Source organism: Echinops telfairi, unplaced genomic scaffold (genome assembly GCF_000313985.2).
Source record: "Echinops telfairi isolate 266 unplaced genomic scaffold, ASM31398v2 ScPeMD7_18;HRSCAF=68, whole genome shotgun sequence".
In the NCBI taxonomy this organism is placed as follows: Eukaryota; Metazoa; Chordata; class Mammalia; order Afrosoricida; family Tenrecidae; genus Echinops; species Echinops telfairi.
Window position 1 is genome coordinate 42,043,178 of NW_022103915.1, and position 13,977 is coordinate 42,057,154.

Here is a 13,977-nt window from a genome sequence, read left to right on the forward strand (position 1 = left end):
TATGAGTTTTATCAATGGTGTCTCGCTTTACCAATGTTCAAATGTGGTCACCTTACCCAAACTGCCTGCTCCTTCCTCACTGCCCACCATCAGGCAGCTAACAATTGATATACCATAATTTTGGACAATGTGACAATTTGGTTAATATGACAAATGATTGAAACCAATATTTGAAATCAATGATTTTTTGTGTATTGCTGATTTTGGAACCCATAGGAACTGTTGGTTGAAACCTCCTTCAAACACATTGTTTTCAACCAAATTATCTGATACCTTTATCCTCACCGCAAGCACAATTTTAAAAAATGCTGCAAGCCATAATATCTAGAGAATCAATATGAGTAATAAGTCAGGGCCGACAAACAGAGACCTTCCAGGATTTTTGTACTTTTCTGGAATAAGGTGACATCAGAAAAGCAATCCAACATAGACAGGTCTTCGAGCATGTCTAGCATACGGGACCTCAAGAAAGAGCCTATACTGTTGGTGGGATTGTTTTCTGATAGAAGCTAAGTCAAGTGTTCGGCAATTACCTGCAGGTCTGTTAGTTTCTCCTGCAGGCAACCGCCGCTGGTTTCCTTGTCACTGGAGAAATCAGACGTGATCCTGCGTCTGTCACTCTGCAGGTGCCACTCCAGATTCTCTCTGTGCATATCATACCTGCAAAAACAAAACAAAAGTTTTTCATGGAAAAGACAAAAAAAATTTTTAATTGCTGTAACTGTGCATGAGGAAATCCTATGACCATTCTTTTTTAAGCTTCAAGACAAAGGTAAAAATGACTATGAAAAGATACCCTAAACTTACTAAAGTTTAATATGTTTATGTTATGTGGTGAGAAGCGGGTGTCTAATGGGCATGCGCTAATTCAAGCCAGACCCAGGTGGGCTGTACACCTGGGTGGGCCCAAACTAGGCCAGATAGGCTTAATTCAGCCAATGGGGTCAACCAATACTGTCGACCTCGCCTCCAAGCCGACGGCCTTAGATAGGAACCTCGAGACCACAGGGCCATGCGGCTGCTTCTCCGCCTTCCCCTTGGCCATGCCAAGGTCTCTCTCTGGCCTCAGGCCACCGCGTGTGGGTGTGCAGTCCCGTGCGGCTGCCCGTGTTCAGTGACTATAAAATCCCAAACTTCTATCCCTTATAAAAACCCACTTGGATCACAAACCAGGCTTCGGCGTGAATTCTTTCTCATGCAAAGCCAATAACCGAGGTATTTCCCCCGTTTACCTCTCTAGTAGGCTGTTGATAGGTGTACTGTAACCCTTTTCATCCTCTTCCACAGTGCACGCTTCATGCTGAGATGTTAATTCTGATTCCGGGCTAACATTTGCCATTGGTTCCATTGCCTAAGCAAATGAGCAAGCCAACAAATATGAGGTGTTCAATACATACGGAAAATTTTTTTATGTTACAAAGAAAATGGCACTGCTTTTCCCATAACCTCAAATTGGGCGACCACACAGTGTCTCTGAGGTTTCTCAGTCCAGAGGAGGCCTTCCCGCAGCACAGAGGGTCTATTTGATGGAGTCTCGCACCTTCCAACAGCGCAGGAAAGGAAGGCAACAGCGCCTACCTGCTCTTTCTGCCCATGACCACAGTCATGGTCAAAGGCAGATGCAAACTGCTGGAAAGAAATATAGCTCATTCCTTCCCCACACATTCTGACTGGTCCATAATATACAGTCAAGGTTTACTTCCCTAGATTTCCAGAAACTGAAAATCTCAATTTTTAGGGGAAGCAAAAAGACAAAGGATAAACAGAAGCTGAGACATCACAGATGCCTCATCTATCCTCAGTCGCAGTGCACACAGACAAGATGTATTCACAATGGTTCATACTTGCCAAGTTGGCAAGTGCCTTGTGAATCATCAGGAAAAAGATGAAGTAGGCAGGCAAGAGCTTTGGTTCATTGCGTGCTAGTTTCTGGAAAACAGCCATGCTTGGATTTTAAATGTGGGAATTCCCAATTAATGAAAGCAATTAGATAAAAAAACCAACACTTGAGAAATGGATTATTGTGTAGCCTTTTTTCATTGAGTTTACTTCTAAAATACATCAGCCACACAGAATACCTTTTCAGCTGGTGGCGGATTATCTGACTTGGCAAATGGTGCTTCACTGTGGGCGTCTCCTCCTCCATTCTCAGATGAGTTCATGCCTTCCCTGGGATGGAAACAAAAGCCTATATTAAAATAGAGCCGGCGGGGAATGAAATAAAAGAGAGACTAAAGAATGCCTATGTATTGATAAGGTATTGGTTTTGCCAACATGCTTGATCTTGCTTTTCCCTAAAGAAGTAAGGCCTTCATGTGAAGCACTAACTTGTCTCTAGACACGCCTCCGGGGGTGGCTTGGAGGGCCCCATGAATCTCAGATGCAGATTTCCGAAGTCTTTCTATCTTCTGTTGATAATCGGTAAGCGCTCTCTTCACTTGGTGTTGGCTCTTCTGTGAAGTCAGTTCCTCACATATCTCCCTGAGGACTTGCATGTGGTAGTCCAGCTGGTGCAGATGGCCTTCCTCAGAAAAGAAGGCCTGAGAAAGAAATGAAGTCAGAAATGGATTCAGAGTGGGTTTACAGAATGAAATGCAGTCCCTAGATTAGGAGCAAGTTCTACTTCCAAGTCGATCCCATTTGTACCTCAGTCGAAAAAGTTAGATCCATCCGATTCATAATAAACATTGATCAGTCAAATGCTTGTCTTTATACAAAATGGGCCTTTCTATGCATAAATAGCGATAAGGAAACACTTCCACATAGGTCAAGACATCTTAAATCTAATAAGACATTAGTAATAATAACGTTTTGGTTACAAAAATAGTGTCTATTTGTTCTTATGAACCCTTGTATGCACCTCGAAATGTTAAAATAATAGGTCTTTAGGGGGTTGTTTCATAACTCTGGGTCGTACGTAAGTCAGACACTCAGAACTTGGAAACAGTCGGTATTCCATAGGCCCCAAACCAGTACCGATGCTGGGCTGAGCTCTCTGAGGACCACTGGAGATGCCAGCTAGAACCTGGAGCCCCGGGGAAAGGCCTCATCTGGAAATTACGGTTTCGTCACAATCCCCATATTTGCCGCCACGTTGATTCCAACCCACGGCAACCAGTAGCACTGCCCCACGGAGTCTGAGAAGCTGTAATCTTTCATTTCAGCGAGGGTTTGTACCCTCCTTTCAGCGAATAGCTGAGTGCTTAAGTACTTCTGTGCTACCGGGGCCTCCACAGCACTAGAGCGGTTAAACCCTGCAGCGGGGAACATTACGCAGGCAAAGCTTTAAATTAGTCAAAAGTGGAGTCGAAGGAAACCAACACATGAAGAAAGCGCCATAAACATGGGAAGTTGTGAAGGATACTGAAAAGACTATAAGGAGTAGCCACAAAGATTGATTTGGGGAGAGCCAGAGCAGAAGTTTTAAAAGAAAAAAAAATTTTTTTTTAATGTTAAAGTGGTCAGCACGGTCAATAGGATGAGGATCAAAAACAGATGCTCTGATTTGCCCCGACTGGTGCGGTCCTGAGACCCTGATTTGCTGTCTTTCAGAAAAGCCACGCTGCTGAGAATACTCTGTCCTGAGCAACGCGACCTGCGGGCACTCCAATGACACATTTGTAGCCAGAGGCTCAAGGGCAATGACACTTCACGGGACGTCACCAAACACAGCCTCAGTGCTGATTGGTCGTCATTCCCCAAAAAGAAAGAAGCACGAATTCTAGTTCAAAGACGCGAACGACATAAGCCATCATTCCCAGAAGACCGGAGGCTGAAGGAATTTTCAGCACACATTTAATCCAAGACTAAGGGCACACGCAGTGATTTAAGATACACTGCAAAATGGCAAAATCTAAATGGGAACGGGTGACTTTTACCTCATGTTCCTTAATGAGACCCTTGGTTCTTCCTCTACGAATTAGTTTCTTTTCTTTATTTAATTGTTTTTCAAGTTTTGAAATAGTCTCAGTGAGTTTTCCCTTTTCAATGTCTACTTTTAGCTGTTGAATATATAGAGACAGTTCATGATGAATGGACTGCAAAAACAAAACACAAAGGCACACATTAGCCATGGAACAGAATATACTGGGAAGTTCTTATTAAAATACAATAAAATAATCACAGTAACACAGACAATAAACAGAGCTTAAATGATATTCTGATTCATATTTAGGTCTTTGGGGGAGGACGTTTCAAAACATCCTAAATCCATAAACAATTTTTTTCCTAACAACTAAAATTCAGATTTATCTATAAAAGGCAATGTTAAGAGAATAAAATGGGAAAAAGTATTAGCAAAACACATATCTGTTAAAGAACTTATATATGAAATATGCAAAGAAGTCTTAAAACTCATCATTAAGGAAAAAAATTTCAAATTAAAAATGGGCAAGGGATATGAACAGACATCTCATTAAAGAAGATAATCCAGCAGAAAACAGGCATACGAAAAATTGTTGAACATCAGTTGTCATCAGGGAATTGCAAATGAAAACACTGAGATGCCGTAACCCACAGTTGTTACAGTCACACTCAAACACACCGCCATTGAGTCCATGCTAAATGGCTAAAATCACAAAGCACCAACGATCCCAAATACTGACAAGGATCTGGGCAGCCAAAATTGTCATTAACAAACATTATGTTGGGAATGCAAAATGGCACAGTCACCTTGGAACACAGTTTGGTATTTCTAATCAAACCAATCACAGTTGTGCCACACGATCCAGTCATTGTGCTCCTTGGAGTTAACCTAACGGAGCTGCAAACTTACAAACATTTGCACACAAATATTGATTAGACGTTTTATTCACAATCACTTAACATTGGTGGCCACTGCGATACGTAACATCAGCAGTCAAACGCCATTATTGATACCATGCTTCCTTGTTATTAGGAGCTGTTGTATTGAAAGTTGTTGGCTGCTAGCGGAAAAGCCATTGGTTCAAACCCACCCCCGGAACTCCAGAGGACAAAGAAATAGCAGTCCTGCTTCTAGACAACTCAACACTGGAGAAAACCCTCTGGGGTTCCACCCTGTCCACAGAGTCACCATGTGTGGGAATGGACTCGCGGGCAGTGAACGGCTTTAAGTTATCCTGGCACTCATACCGAACCTTTGTGGTGTCCCTCCCCCAAAGTCATAACCCCAACCTTATCACTTAACCGACAAATCCTAATGGAGAGATATGCTACAAAATACCTGTCCAATATACCATAAAACTGTCAAGGTCATGAAAGACATGGGAAATCTAAGAACCTACCTCAATCAAAAAGGGTCTATAGACACATGACCATTAAATGTAATATGGTCTCATGGAAAAGATCCCTGAACAGAAGAAGGTTATTGTGGAAAACTTGTAGAGATCTGAATGAAGTATCAGTGTTAGTTAATAATGATGCATCATTGTTGATACATTAATTGTACAAATGTACTATATGAAACTAAGATGTTTATAATAAGGGGAGCTGGATATAGAGAAAGGCGCCCTGATGGTGTAGTGGTTACACTTTGGTCACCACAAGGGCAGCAGTTCAAATCCACCAGTCGCTTGCAAGGAGAAAGATGAGGCTGTCTCCTCCTGTAAAGAGTTGAAGTCGCCATGAATCAGAATCGACTCAGTGATGGGGAGCTTTGTTTGGTTTGGGGTATGTAGAATACCGGAACTCTCTGTACTATCTTTGCTAGAATTCTGTAAACTTAAAAGTTTATTAATTGTGTTTTAGAAGAACCCTTAAGAGTAGAAATTCAAACAATTATCTGACTCTGTGTATTAATACATAGGAGGGGGCTTCAAAACTTTCATGGAAAATGGAATTACGAGACAACAGAATTTTTCCATGAACTTTTGGAAGCCTCCTTTATAGATATCATACATCACACATATTTTATTTAACAATTATGATTTATTGAAAATACTGTCTGTGGCAGTTGCTTCTATAATTTATCATTAAATCTACAACCATCCTGCCAAGTAGTGTTTTGCCCATTTCACTATGAGGCTCCAAGAGGTAAAGCAACGTGCCGAGTGCCATCATTGCTAAATCTATGCTTGTCTAACACCAAATCCTATAGCGATTTCACTAGGATATTCCTTGTGTGGCAGTATGTTGGCTCAGTCAGGAAAACAGAAAACACCCAAAATATCGAATGCAGAGGGACTCGGTGCAGGGAGCTGATGAGTGATGAAATAGCAGAGACTCTGCATCAGCAGAACGAAACATCAGCAGTGACGAAAGAGCAGGGGACAGTAAAGCAACCCAGAGATCAATAGCGGCTACCACACCTAGGCTAAAGGGACTCAGTGGGGGCCAGGGTTCCTCGTCAGAAGCAGGAACCACAGCGAGAGCTGGGATCAGAGGGAGACACAGGTCTCACCAGAAACACTGCCCCAGAGACAGAGAGATACCCATTCCCTTGCCTCTAATCTCTCTAACTTTCCTATGGTAGGAAAGTTAGCATTGGCTGAATTCCAGCAGAAGCCAGATGATGTGGGAGACAGGGAATCACAGTTCCCAAGACTCAGCTCCTCAGGGACCCAGAGTTGATGGGGCGAGTCACCACCAGGAAGGTCTGACGACGAACAGGTCGGCATCAGACCTGTAAGCGTAAGTCCCAGATAGATACGCACGCATGTTCTTACCTCCCACTTGGCACACACTTCTCTACTCCTTTCTTCCAAAGAGAGCTTTCCTTCCTCCGTGACGCTGCTTTTCAGCTCTTCAACCGTTTTCAAATACTTGGCAAGGCTTTGAGAATTAAAAATCATCAGTGCTTCCTAAAAAAGGAAACAAGAACATGGAACTCTCATTTGACTGCCAAATCCTCGGAGCGCGTTATCTTCAACAAATAGAGCTAAAGGGATTCCCTGGAGGCTATGTGAGGATGGAAGGGAGATGTCTCTCAGAAAGTTGAAGTTGACATCCTTTTTTCTTGAATTCTTTTCTTACTAAGAGAAAGAAATGCAAACTGGTATCCAAATGTAGTTAAATGTTTGGGGCCCAGACAAAGAGCTCTTCATGATATACAATGGCTTTTTTCCGCCCCCTTGCCCCTTAGATACAACTATTACATGGGCTGGTAATGACCCCCTGAGGACCTGTCTGCTAGGGTTTTAAGTAGTGAGCAAGCAGCCGTACTTCACAAGCAAGATGGTATGAAGAGCGTATGAGCATGTGTTGCCATACGACAAAATCCACACTGAGGTTGCAATATGGCGAGCGTCGTGTGCAGCGATGTGCAGAACATTGTTATGATGCCATCTATTTCAAAGGTGTGCCCAGTGCCAACCACACTGATGTCCCGCCCCAGGGAAGGAGCACCATAGAAAGGGATGGGGCTGCCTTGCCAGCCATATGTCTGCTCCCTACCTGGCAGGACTCTATAGACAGTAAAAGAAGACGTCTGGGCGGGAGGGGAAAAAAGAGGAACTGATAGCAGGGGCTCAAGTAGAAAGAAAATATTTTGGAAATGATGATGGCAACATATGTACCAATGTGCGTGACACAAAGGATGGACGGATGGATTGTGATAAGCGTTGTACGAGTCCCCAATAAAATGATTTTTAAAAAACACATAAAAGTGATTCTAATTAAGTCGGTGGGGATCCCCGTTCTCACTTGCTACATGTTATGCTAGGCCTGCTGCAGAGGACGGTGGCTCAGTGCCTCTCTGGGGGTCACTAGATTCAGGACCTCAGGAGCCATCGTAGCCCTAACGTGAGGGCTGGAAACTCCTGCGGCCCACGTGGGAAAGCCTGGCAGGGCATGGATCTTGTTTCTTCTGTCGCAGGATTCCCACGTCACTCAATGCCTGCGATGGTCAGGAGGAGGAGAGCAGTCCTACATGGAAACCCCTCACTCGAGCTCTCCGGTAAAGGAACCGAGGAGCCGCTGGGCTGTGCTCCCTTCTCCCTGTCCTAAAGTCACCTGCGCCTCGGAGGCTGTTGATGAGCCTTCCTCCAATCCTGATGCCCCATTCTTCTTCCCATAAGGCAGCTTCTCTGACGATTCGCTCAGAGGCAGGGTTAGTGTACAGATATTTTGAGACATTCTTTTTTAGACATTCTTGTTTGAGATATACAAGAGTAGAGTCAGGAAGATCGGTAGGAAGTCGAGAAGGGGGGAGAGAGACGCCAGGCCCCATGAAGACAGAAACGCCAAAAGACGGGGTCCTTCCTCCAGAGCTGACAGAGAGAAAGCCTTCCCTGGGAGCAGGCCCCAGCATGTGGACACCAAGCCTTTTAAGTGGTGAGAAGAGGAATGGTGGGTAAAACTGGGATACTGTAAAACGTCATAGTAACTTTGCTACGTAATTGCTGTAATAGAAATAGCTCGATTCCAAATGAGAAAAGTAGCTGATAAAAAAATGCCCTGCATCTGATGGTTGAAAAAATTCCCACCTTGTATTTTGAAATTTCCCCACGGGTGCTCTCTCTTGGCTCCAGTAACTGTGCAGCCCTAGTAATGTGGGATTCGAGCTCCCTCTGTGATTCTTCCAGCTTCAGCCGGACATCCATTTCAGGTGAAGAAGCAGCAGAGGAGTTTTTCAGCATCGCAGCCAGCTGTATCATATTGATCTATAGAGGGAAAAAAAAGGGGGGGGGCCCAACATCTTAGGATATTGATAATAAAAGAAATAGGATTTTCAGTACCATCTTATTTCCTCAAAAACTTAATTCATTAGCTATATTTCCCAATATGTTCTAGATTATAAAGAAAAATGATAATGCAAACATAATATTTTACGAAGTGTTTTCAAGCTAGCTACTGGGCAGCGGTCTACCTCTCCCCCACCCTCCTACTATCTGTTTTAAAGAATAAATAGGGAATATTAAAGAAAAACCTGAATTTTCTCTTTCATTTCTTGAATCTTTGCCTGAAGCCCTGCTGAGAGGACATATTGAAGAGACTCTTGGCTTAAAATATTTTGCACATCCATCTGTAGAATATCTTCAGCTCTTGCCACAAGCTCTTCATACAGAGAGCCTTTGGCAAGAAGATGCTATTTTCAAAAAAAGGAAACAAGACCACTGTAAACATTCTTATTGAATATTAAACAAAATAATCTTATCCAGAACACATACACATTGACTATCAACCCCCAAACGAAAGCCTGCAAGACCTGATGGGCCAGTTCTCTTCTGTCCATGCGGCCATGGACTGGCCTATCTTATCCCTAACAACACGCGCCAGGGAGAGCAGTAGGATCTGGGAATGCTGGAGGATCAAGATCTTTATTGGCATATCCTTACAAGCATTATTTTGTAGATAAAGGAGTTTTTAAAAAGCAACTCTCTTTTAGAAATCACCAAAGAGTCCATATTCATCAAACTGTTCGGCAACTTACATTTCAAACTTTACAATATTATCTTTCTCCAGTCTCTTAATGCAGTAGAGATCTACTTAGTACTTTCTTTATACAAATATTTCACGTTTATTATTTAAAACATATTTTCTTAATAGTTCTAAAACTATTAAACTTCTACTTCATTTCTTTTACTACAAATCAAGCTTATAGAGCAAATAATTATACATAATAAATAAAATTAGAAAAATGCTATCAGGTGACAAAGTAAGCTTACATAATATTATGCAATAATAAAGCGTATTGCTCACAAACACAAAATGGTGAAACACACACTTTGAGAAGCTTAGGTGAATTATGTCAATGCTCCTTTATTCTAGAAACTTTCCATCTTGTGACTTGAAACACATTCTGCAGTTTTAGAGCTGAGCTGAAGCTCAGTAAAAATGTTCATCTTAACTTCTTTCCCAGGAGAGCTGAGTGACACGAAAACACACTCTTGCCTCACTGCTTTTCCAAGAGTTGAGTGGCTGACAACAACAGAGTCCTTACAACATCGGTCTCCCTCCCTCCATCCCAGAAGAGGGGGAAGTGGCGTCCTCAGGGGGTGAACTCTCAAAGCACACATTGTCTAACCTCACACTCACACCGTGCTGGGCGACCTGAGGCTGCACCACATCTCCTCCTTGCCCTCTGATAAAAGGAACTATTTTCATTCTCATTCTAAACTTGAAGATATTAATTCAAGATTCATGTGGCAGCAGTTCACGGCCTTAGACTCGTGGGATACTATCTTTCTCTGTTTAAACAAATGGTCCAGGGATGAAAAACCATGCCGTTTTTAAAACTTCCAACCAAGAAATACGTAAACCATGTGCTTATTGCTATTTACTTTTATGCTTTTAATTCGTGTTTGAACGTGAAGCCACAATCATGGCAAGTGTCCCCTTCACGCTGTGACATTCATACCTGCAAAGAGTCTGCTGCTGCTGCTGCTGCTGCTGCCTCCACGCCGTCTGGGTGACCGAGAAGATCCAAAACAGACTTGGTTTCTGTCTCCCAGACCCCCACTTCTCTCCGGAGTCTTTCCACATCTTCCCCCAGTTTGAGGGGCTCTGGGGATACTTCACCGGCTGTGCTTTGCTCTTCTCCAGCCTGCAACATGCAAAATTATCAGTCGGGAAATGGGCAACATTGACTTCAAAAAAAGTATTTTCCGTTTTAAGAGCTTAAATCTCTCTTTCTCTTTTCTGGACACTGTTAATTCTGGATATTTTAATGATTCCAGATCTAGTTAATGGACAGTGATAATAATTTACCATAGTATAAATCACCTAACAGATGAAAAATTTTGTCTCTCTTTTTTCTTATTTACAGTATCATTCTTATCAGACACACTGTCTCCCTTGTACAGACAAGAAGATCAAAGCTTATAAAGCTAGGGTATTGGGTCTATGAACACATTTCCAAAATGTCACATAGAATCTAATTCAACTACAGCTATAAGCAATGGTAGTGAAATTGCTTCAAAAAGAGTCAGGATCAAATGCAACAAAATTGAAGTGTTTCCGCTTCATTATCACATGGGCAGTTCTCGTCTGTCCTTCAGCATCTGTGAGCCAGAAGGGACTTATGGCAGTGTGTTCGAACGTCATCCCATTTGGAAAAAGGGTTTTGTTTGTGTGTGACTGCGGCCTTATCTGTTCCAGCTGTGTCCTAAACCAATCACTTTTAGGCACAGAAGAAATCAGACGCAAGGAAGACCAACAGTTTAAAAGCCCAGGAATTCCCAGGATGCTGGCCGGAGAAGCCGAGTCAAGGATATTCCCCCAGGGCCGACAGAGGAGCCATCCTCCTAGAAACTCATACCTGGAAACCAGGGTTTTAGCGTCAGTGTGGTGGTTTAGTGGTTATGCACTGGACTGTTACCCCGGAGGTCAGCAGTTCAAAAGCCCCAGCTGCACTGAGATGCAGACCTTTGGCGCCCATCCTGGCAATCCACGGGGGCAGTTCTACTCTGTCCTGTGAGGTCGCTGAGTAAGAATCAACTGGATGGCAGTGAGTGATCAGTGTGACGGAGGGTGGGAGAAGATCAATAGCTGATAAAACCACCCACTTGGGGTTTTCTTGCCAGATTTTCCATGATGACCTCTTATGGTGGGAAAGGAGGCCCTAGGCGGTGCAACCAAAGGCTAGAGGTGAAGTCCGCCAGTGGTGCGTCAGAAGAAAAGCCTAGCCATTTTCTCCTCAACAATGGGACTGCCAGGGAGCAACTGGAGCATGGCGGCAGTGCATGGCCAAAGCCACTTATCAGCGGCTTCGTGCATAAAGCCAGGCCCATGGCTATTCAGAAGGAGACACTAAACCCAGGCAAATTATACCTTCCATACATATTGTCTGTAGTGTAGTTTATTTCTTTTCCATCATATTTTATCTATAATATAAAAGTATCCTTCCAATTCCCTAAAAGGAAAGGAAAAATGATTCATTTTTGTCAGGGGGTTGTAAGGGGCCCACTGTACAGTCAGGAATAAGGCACACAAAGTCAGGGGCTTGCCTCAAAGTAGACAGTGTTTGAGCACTAGCCAGAAAACAGGAGTCTTGGTGGCACACTGGACTAAAAATTGGGCTGTGAACCAAAAGGCTGGCGGTTCGAGACCACCAACTTTACCATCGGGGAACCCTATGGCAGGTGCTTTCGTCAAGATATACAGCTTTGGAAGCCTCTGGGCAGTTCTATTTTGTCCTGTCGTGTCCCCACGAGGTAGAATCATCTCCACAGCAGAGGACTAGCCAGAGGTTATGTGACGGTAATACCAATGCAGTGTTCACAGCTTGACAAGTTTCTGCATGTCTACAATGGAGCAACAGCTGAGTGGGTCAGAACCAGACACAAGATTTCAATGCTACATGCTTGTTCATGAAGGAGTCAATTAAGCATATTCTTGGGAAAAGAACACACTCTAAGTGTCTCCTATCAACCCACACATTTATCGATGTTTTCAACAATATGGATCTCTACGGAGGAAAAAGATCAAAGTTCAGTTATTAGATGCATAGCTATGTTTACCTTTGAATGTGGACTGTGGTTTTTGGGAGCTTCTATTGGCATGTCCTGTGAAAAATCAATAGTTGATTTGTCTTCTCTGGATGGCTGAATATTTCCAGAATGGTCAGAAATGGACTGACTCTGTTTTATAATAAGAGGCAGGTGCATATCCTATGAACGATTAATTATATGAAATTCAATGTTTACATTTTCATATTAATATATTCAAATATGGGTACTTTCTAGAAGTGATTAAGAATAGTAAGAATGTAACAAAATATAACATTTTTCCATCATAATACTTATGTCTCATATTGTTAAGAATAAGGAGTAGAATGATTTAAATCTTAAACATATCAAAGGTCTGCTTTTATGTGACCCTGAACTAAATATAAAGATATACGAGGTTCAGTCCATGAACTCCCAGAGCGTGAAATCTAGTGTACAGGATAAACCTTAGTTATTCTCTGAGAGAGAGTTCATTTTAACTAGAATATTGCATATTTCAAAGGGCTCAAGGACTTGCACACTCGAAGTATATCTGCAAGAGAAATGACAACATAGCTCCACACAGAAACTTGTGCACAAATGTTCATCACAGCCGTAATCATAATAGCTCAAAAGTGGAAACAACCCAAATGTTCACCAACTGACAGATGGATAGACCCGTGTGGTACCCCCAAACAATGCAAGGTGAGCTGTAATAAAGACGAGTGAAACCCTGGAAGATGGCTCAGCACAAATGAGCCTTTAAAACGCTATCGAAGGGGAAGGAGCCAGTCATAAAAGAGCACATCTTTTACAACTCCATTGATGTGAAACTTCAGCGCAGGCAGCAAATCTATGGATTTGTGATTTGCCTAGCGTTAGGGGGAAAGATGAGTAAAGGCTAACGGGTACAATATTTTTTTCAGGGATGAAGAAAATGTTCTGCAATTGACAGTGGTAATGGTTACGCCACTCTGTGAACATACTAAAAGCACACATTTCAAATGAGTGAATTGTGTAGTTGTATGTGAATTATATGTCAGTAAAGTTGTTACCAAAAAAGGACTTACAAGCTGAGTTTTTGTAATAAACTTTTTCCATCTTTTATTCAGTCTTCTCAGTTCTCTAGAAATTGATGACCCAACTTCATCATTACTGACTTCAATTAAGAAATGTCCCACTTCGTTGAAAGCAGTGTGTTGTTGATTCCATTGGGATAGGGTCTCAAAGGGAACCTGTAAAACATAAAGCCAACACAATGTGTTAGTGACACAATACTTGCCTTACTCCTGTCGATCTTGAACAAGGCGGAAAAGTTTGTACAGACCTTGAGAGAGGCTCTCCTCAAAGGGGTGTCCTGTCCCTGTCCATCTAGCCCCTCACCCCTATTGTCCAATGCCGGACATCTGTCATCACCCATGGTCCTGACTTAGAGCGCAGGTTCCCAAACTTCAATTCGTGGCACCATTAAGTCTTCAGTAACTGTATCACTAGGCCAGGGAATCTAAAAGCGCCCTGGCCTAGATAGTGAATTCCAGAGACAATTTTTCAAGGGATCCAAGAAATAGGTATTGCTGTGTCTACCCCAAATTTAAAGTGTCCTGCAAATTTTGGCAACCCCGGATACCTCAGT

General features: G+C 42.7%; 1 protein-coding gene across 1 annotated transcript in view; it reads right to left on the minus strand.

Moving 5' to 3' along the window:
* Positions 1-13,977, minus strand: part of LOC123521400 (nesprin-2-like) — a 100,312-nt gene that overhangs the window by 25,002 nt on the left and 61,333 nt on the right. The window contains exons 13-23 of the mRNA XM_045287626.1: positions 13,415-13,579; positions 12,378-12,527; positions 10,277-10,462; positions 8,846-9,004; positions 8,403-8,579; positions 6,645-6,779; positions 3,879-4,037; positions 2,329-2,540; positions 2,079-2,169; positions 1,233-1,351; positions 534-660 (exon numbers count right to left, since the gene is read on the minus strand). Of these exons, the coding sequence (XP_045143561.1) occupies positions 534-660; positions 1,233-1,351; positions 2,079-2,169; positions 2,329-2,540; positions 3,879-4,037; positions 6,645-6,779; positions 8,403-8,579; positions 8,846-9,004; positions 10,277-10,462; positions 12,378-12,527; positions 13,415-13,579 (1,680 nt within the window). The remainder of the gene's footprint in view (positions 1-533; positions 661-1,232; positions 1,352-2,078; positions 2,170-2,328; positions 2,541-3,878; positions 4,038-6,644; positions 6,780-8,402; positions 8,580-8,845; positions 9,005-10,276; positions 10,463-12,377; positions 12,528-13,414; positions 13,580-13,977) is intronic.